The sequence below is a fragment of the Narcine bancroftii genome, chromosome 4 (assembly GCF_036971445.1).
Source record: "Narcine bancroftii isolate sNarBan1 chromosome 4, sNarBan1.hap1, whole genome shotgun sequence".
Lineage (NCBI taxonomy): Eukaryota > Metazoa > Chordata > Chondrichthyes > Torpediniformes > Narcinidae > Narcine > Narcine bancroftii.
Window position 1 is genome coordinate 303,376,698 of NC_091472.1, and position 18,195 is coordinate 303,394,892.

At 39.3% G+C, this 18,195-nt stretch overlaps 1 protein-coding gene across 1 annotated transcript in view; it reads right to left on the reverse strand.

Moving 5' to 3' along the window:
• Positions 1-18,195, reverse strand: part of gpr155a (G protein-coupled receptor 155a) — a 118,097-nt gene that overhangs the window by 27,199 nt on the left and 72,703 nt on the right. Inside the window, exons 6-9 of the mRNA XM_069935773.1 lie at positions 15,433-15,588; positions 11,806-11,889; positions 8,883-9,003; positions 114-192 (exon numbers count right to left, since the gene is read on the reverse strand). Coding sequence (XP_069791874.1) covers positions 114-192; positions 8,883-9,003; positions 11,806-11,889; positions 15,433-15,588 — 440 coding nt within the window. The remainder of the gene's footprint in view (positions 1-113; positions 193-8,882; positions 9,004-11,805; positions 11,890-15,432; positions 15,589-18,195) is intronic.

An 18,195-nucleotide genomic window follows, 5' to 3' on the forward strand; every position in this document is an offset into this window, starting at 1 on the left:
TTTGTTATCAATTTAAAACTCTTGCCTCCCAAATGTAGTTAACTGCTGCCACAGTGTCAGCAAACACAGTGTCTTTGCAACAGAAAAACGTTTAATGGTAAAACTCTTCTTACCCCCATCCAGCAATAATGAAGATCCCTCTGTGCTCAGACGCATTTTTCTCCAACAGAAGTAATGATAATGCAATCAGACCTGATAAAGTAATATGATTGGCATTTAAATAATTTTACAAGAAGTCACCAAATTTTTACATTCCATGCAGAGATCTGATTAATGAAACAGAGGATCAGAGGGACTATTTTCTGAAAGACCAAATAATTTATCAATTTATTGACACACATTTAAATTTTTATTGATGTTAACAATCATAAAATTGACAGTGGAAAGCAGCACTGCACAAGCCCAAAGCTCAGGAAAGAGGGAACAGGATGTGGGATATTTTCAAATGTGGCTTGGAGAAATGTTCTCACTGTGACGCTGCCGCAAAGCAACAAATTTTGTGACACGTTCATGACAATAAATTCTGATTCTGTAAGTGAAAATGAGAAACATAACAAGGAAACAGGGAGGCAAAGAAGCCAGAGATCAGGAAGGGATGGAAGAATAGCTCCAATAGAGGAAGGGCAGTTATCAGTGAAGTTACAGAATGAAGGGGTGAAAATAAATCTCAGAGAAAGAAGTAATGGGAAGTAAATCAAGAAAGCAATAGAGGGCATTGTTAAATAAAATCAAAAATGATCAAATACACCAGAAATATTGTAGAAATGGGGAAGGCTAAATGGAAGTGTCAAAAGACTTTAAGATGGTTATAAAAAAAACTACAAATGCTGGAAATCTGAAATAAAAACAGAAGATGGTAGAAAAACTCAGCAAGCCAAGCAGTGCCCATGGAAAGAGGAACACCCTTCATTCGAAATGCAGACCCAAACACTAACTGTTTTCCCCGTTATTATGTGCAAATAAGAACTACATTTCCCAGCATGCATTGCATGCAGTGGACAGGAAGTCAGTTGAAGTCATTCAAGGAAAATAAAGTCAGTTAAGTGTTAAATCCACATAACGTCTTTCTTCTTGAAAGAACAAGCATAACATTGTGTCAGAAGTGTCTAAGTGAGTTAGCGAAAACAATAATTCATAAGCATGGATAAGTTAAGTCCTTCCATACCGATGCAGTTAACCAGCAATCTAGCCAATAATTGGAAACACTTCAAACAATGATTCAACATTTATTTAGACGTTGGTGGAATGGTAGAGACCTATGGAAAACAGATAGTCAATGTTTTTGCACGTGCTGGGTGAAGATGCCTTGGACATCCATAACAGTTTTCAAATTGATGAGACAGCTTTCACATTGGACACTCGGAGACAAAATTTGAGGAATATTTTGTTCCAAATAAAAATGTCACATTTGAAATATTCAAGTTTTTCCTCCTTGTGACCAGAAACAAGGTATGAGGTTTGACCAATACTTAGCTGAGCTTCACACACTGAGTAAGTCCTGTGAATTTAGAGATTTGAAAAATTCACTAATTAAAAACAGAATAGTTTGTGGAATCCCAGATAATGGACTTAAAGGAAGACTGTTGTGTGAAAAAAGATTTGACTCTGGAGGAGGCTATGAATATATGTAGGGCAGCAGAGACCACACAAGAACAAGCTCAGGAGCTGCATAAGATAGACACAAGTTAAGGAGCTGCACAGGATAGACACAACAGAGCTTGTGATGAAAACAGATAAGCAGAGCTCCAGGACTTTCCCAAAGCAACAACAAAGAAAAGTGATAAGCTCAAACAGCAAATGCAGTATGTGCAGAGGTGGACATATTCTAAAGATGTGTCCTGCCTATGGAAACTCCTGCTATAAATGTGTGAAAAAGAACCATTTTGTGAAGTGCTGCAAAGCAGGGGGGGGAGGGGGGGATATCAAGAGAAAGGTATACATAGTGGACAAATAAATGGAGGAAATCTTCATGGATTCACTACAAACTGCTGCTGGTACCAAAATAGAATGAATCGTTCCAGTGATTGTGAATGAGACAGTAATTTCATTTAAGCTCGACTCTGGAGCCCAGGTAAATCTATTATCTATGGACAATTATAAGACCCTTTCCATAAAGAGCAAGATTTATCTTATGAAATTAAAACTGACAGGCTACACTGGAGAGAATATTCCAGTAAAAGGGGGCAGCATGGTGACCTTCAAACACAAAGGGCAGCAACTAAACTCACAGCTACAGATTGTAGGAAAGAAAGTACAGCCAATATTAGGTCTGAGTGCATGTAAAGAGCTCAACCTGGTGTAAAGAGTCTTCATAATGGCTACAAAGACCAAAGATTAAGCACACAACACTTTTGGAAGAGTAAACAATTGTCTTTGAGGGGGTTGGATGTTTACCAGTGAAAGTCGTCCAAAAAACTGAAGAACCTACAGATTGGGTCAGCTCACTGGTCATCGTGAAAAAGAAAAAGTAAAATGGATCAATGGTTATATGTCTGGACCCAAGAGATCTCAATAAAGCCATCAAGGGAGATCTTTTTAAATTCCCAGCATGGGAAGAAATCACATCCTGGTTTGCAGATGCCAAGTGGTTTAGCGAGTTCGACACGTCATCAGGGTTTTGGCAGATGAAGTTTGATGAGGCAAGTTCGAGGCTACGCACTTTCAATATTCCACAAGGAATATACCATTTTCTATGGCCACCAAACAAGATCTTTTCCGCACCAGGTCGACCACAACACCATCCACTTGATCTTTGAAAGTACAGTACAACTGCGATTATCTGAAAAATTATTATCCAAAATCCTGACTTACCCCAAAGTTTTTTGGACCTGGAAGTGACATCTGTTTGCTTCCAAAAAATTTCAGATAAATGAGGAGATCCAAAACAATCAGAAATGCTCACCTCATTTAATTGAAATTTTTTTGGAGCCGAACTGACCTTACAGGTGGAAAAAAAAATCACCTGACAATGAAATTAGAACGACGATCATCCTGCTTTCAGTTAACTCCCTCCCCTCTCTCTTTCCATTTCTTCTTTACCTTCCCTCTATTGACTTTTCTCTTGGACTCTCCATCTCAACCTGCATGCCACTGTCTCCCAGCTGCAGGCAGTCGGGAGAATCCCACACACACACACACACACACACACACACACACACACACACACACACACACACACACACACACACACACACACACACACACACACAGGACTCTCCAGTGTGCATTTGCAGTAGCTGAGGGGAGGGTTCGGAGCCAGGACTCGGGCATCAGGAGCTCTGGTAACCAGAACGTCGGGAGCTCTGGTGTAGGCCAAGGGGAGGGTTCAAAGTTGGGCGTCAGGAGCTCCAGTGACTGCGAGACCATGGCATCTGCAACTGATGCTGTAGTGTCACAGTTCACAAATATGTGGTGCAGGAGGGCCGTGGGCGCTGCCAGTCTAAAAATGTGGGTGAGCGGTCACTCTCCCTGTCCCCTCCAAGCTACACCCTTACTCGAGCTCCCAGGCAGGAATGGCGACCTTGGGCTCCTGGGCAGGAGTGGGATCTTGGTGGGGAGGTGTGAGGTGGTTAGGAGGGGGAGTGTGCACAGGCAAAGACTGGGTTTGTGTCGGGCTCCAACATAGAGAACCAGGACATGAAGTTGGAACAGCCCCTTCCGGAACGAGCCCACAGGGAGACAGGAGCCCGCTGACTTGCCACTGAGTGTTCCACCGGCCTGGGAAGCATCCCTGATGATTAGCAGCAGCAATTGGGAAGTCTCAGTGATCGGCGGTGGTGTTGGGGATGCTTTGGGGACTGGCTGTGGCCAGCATTTTTTTTGGTGAGAATTAAGCGTTTTTTTAATGATTAAAATTTTATTGACTTCTTTAAAAAAAGTTTCCCAAAACACTTGAATCAGTGTTTAAGTTATGCAAGTCTTAAGTTACAAAACAAACTTATCCATAGAATAGAAACAACATGGCAGCAAAAAAAATCAACATAACCTTTTTCTTTGGCTTGGCTTCGCGGACGAAGATTTATGGAGGGGGTAAAAGTCCACGTCAGCTGCAGGCTCGTTTGTGGCTGACAAGTCCGATGCGGGACAGGCAGACACGGTTGCAGTGGCTGCAGGGGAAAATTGGTTGGTTGGGGTTGGGTGTTGGGTTTTTCCTCCTTTGCCTTTTGTCAGTGAGGTGGGCTCTGCGGTCTTCTTCAAAGGAGGTTGCTGCCCGCCAATAACCATATGTGTCTATTTAGACAGAATAAACTGCTGTTCATTCATATGCTTCAGTACAACATCCACCACTATCCCCCCCCCCACCCCAACAGGAAACCTAGACATTTTCCCCATTTTTGAGTACAGATGTCCAATTTATCAAACTGTAAGATATGTGTTCAAACACTGCCACTTTGGACATTTCTGAGTATAATTTTTCTCCCTTCCATTATACTTGCCTGAATCCAATTTTGAAAGTATTTATCCCTAAATAACCCCAGTGTGTCTCCCAAGACAGAGAGTCTGGGGAGAAAATGAATTTGAATACCTGAAACTTCACCAATGTACTTATGTATCATAATCCAAAATTCTTGTATTCTGGGACAAGACCAAAGTGCACGTACTAAGTCTCCTTTATCCACCTCACAGCACCAGCAATCATGGGTATTTTTCAACCCTAATCCATATAGCCTTGCTGGAGTCAAACTAAAACTGTGCAGAATCTCAAACTGAATTTGGCGCACTCTCAGGTCTCGACGTTACTTTGATATTTTTACAAATTTTGTTCCCCCAAGAGAAGTTTATCCCCTGAGATTTGCATTAAGGCTGAATAATAAAATGATGCTTTATGACTTAATCATCTGCAGCCAGTAGACAGTATCATACCAACTTGTGGGGGTTGCTTTGTAGAACCAAAAGTTGTGTGTAGCACATGAAGCAGTTGAAGGTACAGTATCTCCAAAATTATGACCTTGAGATATCATACTGTTGAATTAGTTAATTAAAAGATTTTAAACTGTCACTATTATAAAGGTCTCCCAATTTAATTATATCTTTCCCTTGACAATCCCTCCAAAAAAAAACGGGGATTTGTCAATACACAATTTTGGATTCATCCAAATACTTAAGGCTTCATTCAAATATGAATTAAATTTAAATAATCTGGCTAACTTATTCCAGAACAAATGCATTTGCAATATAAATAGGTGAGATCTTGACTCAGGAGGTAACTTGATGGACAAATATTGCAATGGAGGGATGGGAAGAAGAGCAGAACATTCAATATGATACCAAGGAGGCACTTTCTCCTAAGGGAAAGACCGATATGCTAAATGCTTAAGAATAAAAGCATAATATAATAGTACATTAACTTTGGCAAAACCTAAGGACCATCCCCACCCTTCTTTAATTGATCACATTTCAAGCATGGGCATTTACCATTCCAAATAAAAGCCTTAATCAAATTGCTTAAAATATATTAATGAGATTTGGATTGGTAATGATTGGAACAGGTAATTAACCTTTGGAATATTATTCATCTTCAAGGCGTTTACTTTTTCCAACATTGACAAGTACAATGATGACCATCTATTAACATCACACAAAATTTTCTGCAATAATAGATCAAAATTTACTTTTACTAAATCCTCTAGTTGGGGGGAAAAAATTAATACCCAAATATCCTATACCCTTCTTTGGCCAATGAAATTGGCCTGGGTAAAAAGGAGATGCAGGGCAGTATGCTTCTGATTTTGTCCAATTAACCTTATAACCTGAGAATCTAGAATAAGCCATAATATTAAAAATATATGGCAACACAAATAATAAAAGATCATCCGCATAAAGCATCAGTTTATGAACCTGTCCTCCCACAGATATCTCTACCAAATTCTCATAGCTGCTGCCAGGAGCTCCAAAACTAGACAGAACCACATGGGGGGGGGGGGGGCGATGGAGAACCCTGTCGGGTACCCATCCTAAGAGAGAAACAAGGTGAAATGTAACCACTAGATTGAACCTCTGCCTCAGGGCTATTGTGCAACAATCTGATCCATTTTCAAAAGATGTGTCCAATCCAAAAACTGAAGAATCTTAAACGAATATTCCCATTCCACCCAATCAAGTGCTTTTTCAGCATCAAGTGAAATAAATGCTACAGAAGATTGTTTATCAGCCATCGACCACATAATATTCACAAGACACCAGATGAGCTGCAGCCCCCAATAAATCCCTCCAATCACTATGTATCAAGAAAGTTATTACTGTATCTAAATGGTTTGTAATAATCTCATAAGATTTTCCTATCTATTGGAATAAGGGAAATTGGTCCATACCCTCTTTCAGAATCAATGTAATTAGCGCTTGTGATAAAGTAGGGGGTAAATTACCCTGGTCTATAGACTCATTTTATATATTCAACAGGAGAGGGGTTAACTCCTCCACAGAGCATTTTAAAAATTCCACAGTAAATCCATCTGGACCAAGAGTTTTCCCAGCAGGTAACATCTTAATCATGATATAATTCCTTCTCATATTATAGTGGAATTGAGATATTGTCATCATTCTTTCATCAACTTAGGTAACCCAAATGACCTCAGAGAACTACCAAAATCATCCTCACTAGAGTTGATGGTAGACATATATAGGTTCTTTTAAAACTCTTGAAGTGCATCATTAATATCTTTAGGTGTCGTCAAAATATCACCAGTTGCTGTTTAATAGCTGGGATGATAGATATTGATTATTTTTTTTAAAATATACATCTTGTCAGCTTTCTCCCTGATTCAAATTGCCATGGTCTTGCCCTAAAAAGCCAAAATTCTACTTTCTGGGACAATGTATTGATATTTCAGCTGTGTTAATTCTCTCAAGTCTTTGGATAACATCTGCTGCTTCAATTTTGTCTCACTCTCTTTGATTTTATTTTCTAAATTTGTAATTTTCTGATTATTCTGTTTTTAAAAAATATATACAAGAAGTAGGTTGAATAGGATATCTCCTCAGAACTGCCTTCACGGCTTCCCAATTAATCCCTGATGAAGAAGCCATAGGTGTATTTAACTCTAAATGCTCCTTGATTTGTTGTCTTATAGCTTGCCTAAATATTGAATCTTGTAACAAGGATGAATTAAATCTCCATCTATGTGACTCTATTCTTTTATACTGAGGTATTGTCGCTAAGCAAACCCAAGCATCTGACATTATAGTATTACCAATTGCGCATTGAAACACTGACTAAGTGACTTAGATATAAGAAAGAAATCAATCCTTATGTATGTTTTATGAACTGCAGAAAAAAACATGTAGTCCCTCTCACTGGGATTCCTAAGGTGACAAGCATCTACAAGCCCTGGGCCTGACATATTTTTCTGTACCATCACAGTGGGTTTTGAGGTTCTAGATAATATCTTACTATGGTCAGTGATTAGATCCATTACCAAATTAAAATTTCATCCAAGTATAATGTCATAAGCTCCAATGGAGTGTAGTTTTTGTCCTTAAAATGCATACAGACCAACCTTCCAATGCATGAAATTCTGTTAACACACAAAGGAGCACACAAGGTCAAACAGGCTAAAATGGAAGAGAAAATTAAACAGAAAGAGCATCATAATAAGACTGCAAGATGCCTGAGAGTCCTGAGGCCTGGAGTTCCAGTGTGAATCAGAGATCACAATTCTGGCACATGGGCCTTGCCAGGATATGTGCAAGTGCAAATAGATCCACATTCCTACCATAATCTGACAGAGGGAGGGGCACATCTGAGAAGGAACTGCGTGGATCTATGAACGCAAGCTCCAACCCATAGTTGTGACCTAAAACCTGTCATTCCAGGAAGAAAAGGAGCATGTGGTTCAGAGTCCACAAAAAGATACAGCCCTAATGCAGCCAATGCAAGCAATACATAGCAGACCAAAAAGAGCTGTTAAACCACCTCAGAGACTGATTGAAAGCTGCTGAATGGAAAGAGGCTGGCTTAGCGTGTACAGAGCCATCATACCCACACTCCTGTTCGGCTCTGAATCATGGGTCCTCTACCGGCATCACCCTCGGCTCCTAGAACGCTTCCACCAGCGTTGTCTCCGCTCCATCCTCAACATTCATTGGAGCGACTTCATCCCTAACATCGAAGTACTCAAGATGGCAGAGGCCAACAGCATTGAATCCACGCTGCTGAAGATCCAACTGCGCTGGGTAGGTCATGTCTCCAGAATGGAGGACCATCGCCTTCCCAAGATCGTGTTATAAGGCAAGCTCTCCACTGGCCACCGTGACAGAGGTGCACCAAAGAAGAGGAACAAGGACTGCCTAAAGAAATCTCTTGGTGCCTGCCACATGGACCACCGCCAGAGGGCTAATATCGCCTCAAACCGTGCATCTTGGTGCCTCACAGTTCGGCGGGCAGCAACCTCCTTTGAAGAAGACCGCAGAGCCCACCTCACTGACAAAAGACAAAGGAGGAAAAACCCAACACCCAACCCCAACCAACCAATTTTCCCTTGCAACCGCTGCAACCGTGTCTGCCTGTCCCGCATCGGACTTGTCAGCCACCAACGAGCCTGCAGCTGACATGGACATTACCCCTCCATAAATCTTCATCCGCGAAGCCAAGCCAAAGAAAGAAAGACATAGTATTGTGTTTGTGTTGATTTTTTTTTAAAAAAGGGGAAAGATGTGTTATTATGCATGTAAAAAACTACATTTCCCAGCATGCAATGTTCACGGTTGGCAGAAACCTGAGGTGATGTATCACGGGAGTCGTGGGCATCGTTGCTGGAAGTCAGTTGAAGCAGCTCAAGGAAAATAAAGTCATTTAAGCCTTAAACCCAAGTAAAGTCGTTCTTCTTAAAGAACAAGCACGACAGGTTTGTTAAGTTTTAAAATATGCATTGTAGGTACCTTACCTGTCCATATGTATGCACTATACAATGAACTATATAGTACAATGAATCCCAGGATTCGACCAAGATGACTCTTTTGTTTGATGATAACATACCACACGATCATTCCTATACAGACCATACACTAGAAAACAATTTTAAAAGCAACAATTTAACATGATTTTCAAATGACAGCATGAATAATATTCTCTGTGTAAGCAGAGGAATCAGGTTTCCACTTTCTTCTGCAAAGTCAAAGCACTCTCTGGTTCATGTTGAACATTGTCATTAACACCTCTGTCAGTGCAAGGTCTTTGTTGAAGCTCCTTACTTACTGCTCATCTCTAATGGGAAAGTGGTGAGAAGCTGCTTTTTAAGTCTCCGTAGGCCACTCTGCAGTGCAGTTAGAATTAAGAGATGAATCCAGAATCACAAACAAACCATGCGTGGTGGTCCACCACCAGCCTACTGCAGGGGGTAACACCTGTACCTGAAAGAGTGTAAGGGGATAAGACAACACCTGGCAGGCTGTCATTCAGTCGGCCTGAAGGGATCAAGCCCCACCCGGTCAGGTGTCAATCAGCCCCCAGGATAGAAGCCTGCGCCAGCCTCCCGAGATCTCACTCAGAGTTGCTGCAGCTACAGCCAGCCTGGCCGTGTGGAAGTCTTTGTGGATTAAAGCCTGTTGTACAGTCTTTATCTTCGTGTGTGTGATTCTGGCTAACAGCACACCACATCATGCCAAGTCAGAGAAGTAGGTTTCCTTTCTAAAAAAAGGCACTTCTTAAAAAGGTGGCAAATTAGATCCAAAATTGTTTGACTTGCAGAAAGCAAAAGGTGGACAGATGTTTCAATAATCCCCCAAAAATGTATGCAGCAAAGATAAAGAGTTTATTTCATTGCACCAGTAGATGATTTATACTTAAATGAACAGGACATAATTAAGAGGCATTCACATTATACAAAATACAGCTATTGGTTAAGAAAGCACTGGACTTCAGAAGAATATCAATGAATCATTATAGTTGGGCAGGTGGAAAAGTGGCAAAAGGAATTTAATTTTAAGTGTGAGATATTGCATTTTTGGAAGGCGAGCAAAGCAAAGGAATAAACAGTGAATGTTTGGATTCTCAAACCAATGGAAAAGAAATATGCCCATAGAACTGATTAAAAACACACACACATAATAGGGAAGGTAGATATATTAGTTCAGCAGGTTGTTGAATGCTCTTCCCTACTCAAGACATAGAACATAGAGCAGAGAGGTTGTATCGATTTGGCCATACTTAGAAGACTGTGCTGTTTTAGTCATAATATTATAGGAAAGCTGCAATGGAATGAGAAGCAACTCAGAAGAGAATAAGAAAGAAATAACAGTTCCTCGTAGAAGATTAATTCAGGTGTGTTGCTTCCTTTGAGACTCAAAAGTTGAAAAGAGATTTAATCTAGGTGCATAAAAACTTTGAGAAATGAACACGAAGAGTCAACTGGGAACAAGGAGTGAAGGGTCAGGGGAGTTTGAGGTCAAACTTTGCCTATAAGTGGATGTGATGGAGAATTCACCCATCTGCAGGAACAGTCAAGGGCAGGCAGAGGCACTATTTACTCTTTAAACTATCTGAAAGGCAACTGATATTCAGTTACAGCATGGCAACAGACCAAGAAATGGCATAAACACAATGATGATTTTCTTCTGTACCATAATTTGGAGTGATTAAGGATGAGAGGTGATTTAATAGAGGTTTATAAGATTATGAGAATCATAGATAGGGTGGATAGCCACCACCTTTTCCTGGGCAAAATAACAAATACCAGAGGATATCTGATGAAGGTGAGTGGAGGAAAGTTTAGGGGCAATGTCAGAGGTAAGTTTTACTTAGAGAGTGGTAGGTACCAGGAATGCATTCCTGGGGGAGGCAGTGGAAACTGGTACAATAAGGACATTCAAAAACTCTTAGATAGACACATGAATATAAGTAAAATAGAGAGATATGGATATGAGGGAAGGAAAAATCAGTTGGCACAGAATCGTGGGCTGAAGGGCCTCTACTGTGTTGTAATGTTCTATAACTTTTAGAATTCTGTGGTTTATTTGAACATATAGTAAATATAGATCACAAACCACAGTTGGTGCATCAAAGTCTACATTTGGGAGGCAGGGGGGGCACAACTGGTTGAGCTGCTGTCTCGGATTCTTGGCCTCAATTATAACCTTGTGTGCTGTCTGTGTGGAGTTTGTACATTCTCCCTGTGGCCTTGTGGGTTTCCCCATAGGTGCTTCTGCATCCCCAGACACCCCAAAGGCAAGAGTTGATAGATTAACTGGCAATTATAAATTGCCACAGTTGCGTACGTGAGTATGAAATCTGGCGGAGTTCATCAAAATGTGCAGAGAATAAAGAATATGGGATTAATGTCGGGATAACGTAAAGGGGTGGTTGATGGTTGGCCTGGACTCGATGAGTTGAAGGACCTGTTCCTGTGTGGTATCACTAAGAGACACAAAATAAATCATCAAATATAAAGCAAAGCTGTTTTAATATTACTTGTAACCCAACTACATCAGATGGTTGAACTATATTCCAATTATTTAAATATATTCAAGCACACATCCAAATTTAAGAAAGATTAAATATAAATAAACCAGCAATTCAAAACAATAAAAAAAATTTGCTGTTGCTAAAACCTGAAACAAAGTGAACAAAATGCTGGAAAGTCTCGACAAGTCAGAGAGTATCTGAGGGCAGGGTTAATATTTCTGGTGAATGACTTTCCATTTGAGTTAAGTAATACCTGGATGCACAATGTCATGAAGAAGCGCTTCAGTATTGATCCAATTTCTTTCTATTCAAGGTTGCTGGATTTGGAGAAAACATTCATGGCCCAGCAGTCAGAAGTAAAAGTGGTCACAAAACAATCCCGATAATTTAGAACTAAAGATCCTTACCTGAGCAATCAGCAAGTTAAGGGAGAATAAATGAGGCAGCTTCTTAAATCTTTTATTCAATAGCATGACAGTCACAGTCCAAACCTACACAAAGAACAGATTAGAAGAGTGATTTTAAATTAAAGGTTGACTCAGTGAATATCTGACCTTGACAGACAGAAGAATTCATGTCTTTTTCTATAATTATGAAGTAATGGGTAAATAATAACTTTCGGCCGTGGTGTTGCTTCTGGTAAATCTGGGAATATTCTGCTTTAAAATGGGAGAACTATCACTTTTAACAAAATAACAAGTAGCACAGAATTAATTGCATTTTCAAAGTTCTTTGGCCAATGGATTAACAGAAACTATGCAAATTTGGAACAGTTTTAAACTGTTTAAATTCCTTGAGATCTAAGTATAACTGGACTTGAATAGAAATCTGATGATCCACCTACTCAACTATCTCTTGTGATGAAGTACAGCAAATAGACACATCATGGGACTAATTAGAAAATTAACTAAATACTATCTATTGCTCCACAGAGAGACTTGTTTAAAACAATGGAAATGGAACAGGAGGTTTGTTACTTTAGCTCAGACGTTAATCACTGTCAAAATAATTTTATTTTCCCCCCACTCTTTTCATCTTTTGGAATTTGATTGTTGCTGGAAAGAGCCCATCCCTATCTGTCCTTCAACTGAGTGACATTTAATAGAACCACTTTGACTGTATGAGAGTCATGTTCAGATCACCTTGGTTAGGAACACCAGATTTTCTTCCCAGAGGCGTTTTTATGGCAATCAAGTTGTAGTTTTGTGGTCACCATTGCTTAGACCTGCTGTTCTTAAAATACCGTAACTAAATCCACAGTAACAGTGGGATGTAACATATGTGTTAAACATTGACTTCACCAGATTGTAACCATGTTACAGTCGATCTCTATAGATCTCCTTGAGATCCACTGTTATATGGTTACTATCATAGGAATCAATGCTTTTGCTATTTTTGATTGGATAGCGTTTAGTGAAAAAACATAGAATACATTTTTCTATTGAAGAACTTATTGCATAAACTGAGCTCTTTACAGTGCAAGAAACAATTATGGTAATTATCCAAAATGAAGATCAGAGTGTGAACATCATCTGTTAGTATTATCCTCAATTAAGCGACTTAAAAAAAAACACAAAGAAAATTCAAATTGGCAGTTGAAATTATTGATCATCAATTAGGATTAATGAGCAACTATTAAAAATGGCAATGAATGAAAATATAAAATACTGGATAAATTATGTGCTATACAATATAAGTAAATATCAACAGTAGAGGGAGGTTGAAAAATATGAGTATTTTTGTCAATTTGATTAAACACTCTAATGGGCTTTAAAATTTTCAGATGCAAATTCAGTTTAATCCAAACACAGATCAATTAAATATTCATTTTAAAGTCAAAAAGTTATTTGTTCATCTCTTAATCTAGAACATCAATTCAGGAGATAAAATGTGGCATAATATTTTTGGAAAGACAATCTTTTAAAATAAACGTTTCACTAATATAAGCACAGCAGAACAGAAATTTCCAGAATCCATTCAAAGCCAAATTCCAAACCTCTCAATTACTATCTGGATTACTTTAACGCTCAGAGATTAAAATATGTTATCGAGTTCCAATATAAACCATGCAATTCACGTTGCAAACTGAGGCAATGGTAGTGTGACAAGGCCCAAGTTTCAATTTTTAGATAATTTGTACATTGTCATATAGAATATTTTATTTAAATATAAATTGGAAGTATTCTAGGTTGCTTATTTCATTTTTAATATTACATAAAAATCACCGATTGACAAATCCAAGGTCAGTTAAATTATGCTGGAAATTTTGCAGCATTGTACTTGTAGCAGATTAAACCTGGCTTTCTTCACCAGTAAAATGGAAGGAAAGTTGCAGGTAATTTATATTTTTGGGAATTAACTGATTTAGTTTAAAAGCATTTAACTGTTTTGCTTTTTTTAAATATATACAGTTATCAACTATTTTTGAATATTTCTGAATGTCAGAGATATCCATGTTTGCAAAAAAAAATCTTTAACAGTTTTGTCTCAGAGTGTGACTTAGCTTCTGAGTAGAAGGCTTCACTGATCAAGTGCAAGTCATAAAAGTGCTGGAGAAAGTCAGCAGATCACACTGAATGGGAGAGTGTTTCATTGAGCACCTTTGCTCTGTCAGATGCAACAGCAAGGACTTCCATGTTGCCAACCATTTTAATTCCACACACCATTTGACACATTTGCCAATGGCTTCATGTATTGCCAAATTGAGACCATGCACAAATTGGAGCAACGACATCTTATCTTCTGTCTCGGCAGTTCCCAACCAGATGGTATTAATATCGACCTCCAATTTCAGTTAATCTTCTCCGATCTCTCCAGATGCTAACATGTGCAAATTTTCTTATTTAACTTCATTGATCAAGAACCTGTTGGTTTGGAAATCAAGTTGCTGCAGGCAAATGCCGTCAAGGAATTCAGAATACAGGTAGCTTGCCAGACAGATCATCTGGAGATGTTCTGTTCCATCCGCTTAACGGATGTTGAAGCGAGCATGCATGTGGATATATTTTACAACATTATTCTTATGATTTTACTATTGATATATATCAAATGCATAGATTACGATCATTTATTAAGTTGGACTGAGTATTTTACTGGCACTTTGGAAAATGTTTTTAAACTTGATTTTTTTTAACCTGTCTGGGTATATTTAAAGCAGAGAAAAAACAGCAACTTAGTATGCAACATGGAAATGGATGTCTAATATTTAGCTATTCGAGACACATTTGACAAACTAGCTGTAGTTTTTGAAAATTTTGGATTTTTTCAGTATTTGGGGTTGAGCACTGGACTTCAAAGTCAAGGTTATCGTCATGTAGGTAAATACACAGCATTTGTTTACCTTTGCTTACCTGTAAAGGCACTCAAAGAGTCACTCTAACCAAGAAGCAAAAGGGAGCTCCCTCAGAGACATCGAGTGTCTGTGGACCCGACCATCTCCCCTAATGACGCTGCCTCCTGCACTCCCATTAGCCATGGTAGCCACATGGCTCCTGTCCCAGTGGTGAACCTGAGCTCCAGACATTCAAGTTGCCACCTTTCACACCTGGTTCAGAACCCCTGATATTATTAGAAAACTATTGATGCCATTGGCACCCTCGGGTGTCCTTCTTCCGATATCTGATTCCCAAAAGCCACTCTCCAACGGTCCTGGTGTGGGTCCTTCAACCATCGAGCCCCTCTCTGGTCCACTTCTGTGGTCTCCTCTCCTGCAGGGTCTTCTCACTCTCAGCAGGAGATTGTTCTTCTTCTTTGGATGCACTGTCCTGGTCTGGCGATCTCGCAGAACCTACACTCTTCATGGTCTGGACTACCATGCATGGGTATCACCATCTTGGACACCAGCTCCCGATGTAAAAAAAAAAACAGCATTTTACAGTAATTCAGAAATGATGAGGCATAAAATCTAGCATCAATTTAAATTGCATAAAATATACATTGAACATGATCACCATGCAAAATCTGTCATAAAGACCTGATGTCCTATTAATAATGATAGAAAGTCATGCCAAAGGCAAATTTTTAATGATACCAACCAGAAAAACAAGGGTGACTATGCTCAGGTCAAAGCTGGCGTCTTGAATTGCAGATTGCAGAACCTCTGCTTGCATGGATGAAACTGTTAAAAGCCATGCAGACACATACATGATGGGAGCAGATACAAATGTATTTATTACCATCCCTGGAGATACCTGCAAAAAATAAATTTCATTTACTTTTATAAGATCAAACTTAAAGTAGAAAATAGCATACTATTTCATTGTTATGGTTAGATAGGTAGGAGTTTCTTCATTGCACACAAAGCTGGCACTTCCAATTAAATATTCAATTGTTTGACAATCCTCTTCCAGCAAGGTTAGAAGGGAAAAACAAAATGCTTCTCAATTTTATCAGTGTACCTTATGTGTAGGAACAAGCACTGAGATTACTTCAAGGCTGGCTATCTGAGAATTCTTCCAGAACGAAATCCCCATATCAAAGAAAGTCAGCTCAGCTTTTCCAAAGGAAATCTTGTTTGACAAATTCAGCTGCAGTTTTTGAAGCGGTAATTAAGTTTGTTGTTGAGAAAAGTGTGGTTGATGTAACCCACACGGACTTCAGTAAGGCCTTTGACAAAGTTCCGCATTGTAAACTAGCCCATGATGTCCAAGGCAATTTGGCAAATTGGATTAGGAGGCAGAGTGTCATATTTGTTTTTTCAATTGGAAGACTTTTGGAATTTAGTCCTTAAAAAATGTGAGATAATACATTTCTGAAGCAGTAATAAGGTTAGAATTTTCACAATTAATGGTATGACCACAGGACAGGAAGCATGAAAGAATATAGGTATGTTGGTTACATCCAAAAGTATGTGACGGTGGCAATAGAGGGAGATAATGTGATTAAGATGTCACTTGCGTTCATTAGCAGGGACTTACAATTTACGTGTAGGGAAGTTATCTATACGACCATATAAAACATTAGTTGGGTTACAGCTGGACCATTCTGGTCACCATACTATGGGAAGGATGTGAACACAGTGGGAAAATGCGCAGAGGAGATTCACCACCAGGATATTAACTGGGATGGAGTAGTTCAGGAGCAAGGAGAGGCTGGATTTGTTTCTCTTGGAGGAGAGGGAGCTGAGGGGAACCTGACTGCAGTATCCAAAATTGAGGGCCATGGATAGACAGTGATAAACGTTTCCACTTAACAGAGGTGTTTACAATCAGAGGAAATGATTTTCAGGTAAAGAGTAGGAGATTTGAGTAAAATTAATTACCCACTCTGTTGGAAGTTGGAATGAGGGAAAACACAGCCTGAGAACATGACAGAGTCACAGACACTTATAGAATTTAAGTAGGCAGTCTCAAAAGCTGTGATTTGAATGGAGGAAAATGTGTGGAGAGGTACTTGATAGCCAGCATAGTGGGCTGCAGACCCTTTTCTGCACCATGTGTTTCTGATCAGCTCACTAACAAACTGTACTTTATCTCCATATTAACAAATAAGGGAGTGTATACTTTAACAAAAAAAGGACAAGCAACTGATTGTTGTTGCAGAATGACTTTATGTTCTGATGGAAATAGAGAAAATCCTTGGCCAAATTAAATTGTATTGAAAATCCATAGCTTGTGCATATTTGTTTATCCAGCTGCTGAAACAGATGAAAAGGAAAATGAGAAAATAGATGTGCTTGCAATGAGAAAAATGGGAATTTAAATATTGCTGCAGAGTTACAGAACTTGGATGGAAAATAAGCTACTTATATAATCTTTTGTCTGAATAACTAGGGTTCCAAGATTGTTCCAATTCCTTCAGCAACGAGGCACTCAACACCATCAGTATCCTTCTGGATATTAATGGAACAAAAGATATTGGATTCATTCATACTCAAGAATAATTTTTTGGGTTTCCACTCAGGGATGTTGACACTGTGAAAAGCTTCAGATGTTCTTGTCATATACATTAGCTACAATTTGATCCCGAGAAATGCTGGGTTAACATTCAGAGGAAGCCTTGCTAAATATTTAGGTTTTCTCAAGAACTCTGCATGTGCCTTTGGCAGATAAGTAATTTATAGCCCTTGCACCCTCCAAAGTTTTGTTGTTCATTATAGGTCAGTGTAATGGAGGATTAAAACCATATACCCAGATGCTTGTTGCTTATGTGGAACTGACGACACTGGGTCCACACGCAGGTCACCTTACTTTCAGAACTAGCAGATGTAATTAAACTCAGCCATGGGGACTTATCTGAAGATACACTTTGAAATGGAATTCCACTGTGAGGCCCAGGGAAAGCAATTGTCAAATGCAACACTCTGAAATTGACGAATTGGTCACAACCTGTCTTGCTCGAGAAGTTTTAATAAGTCTTTGTATCTACGAGATAAACCAGGAAATTATAACATCCTGGTTCCATAATAATTAATCTTCTAAATTGTAGAATGTAATGTTCAGTTTTGATTTTGACTGACAAATATTAGAAGGAGTAGGCGCATGATTAATTGTTTTTGGGGTATATAAGCCTGTGGTCCTGCTGCTGAAGTTTAGATTCTCCGAGGGGTGGGAACACCCCTTGTCAAGAAGGAAGTACAGCCAGAGTCCGAGCAACGTCCCGGTCGGGGGAGGTGGAGAAGCTGCTACCAGCGCCCTGACAACCTACTACAAGTGTGCAGTCGTTGCCTCGCTTCGGCAGTTGGGACCAGTCCAAGCGTTGATAAGTATAGTTGGGAAGGGCTTGCATATTGTAGTGTGAAATCAGCTTTTGAATTAGTAATAAACATTTGTATAAACTGAACTGCTCTTGGTGTGTGT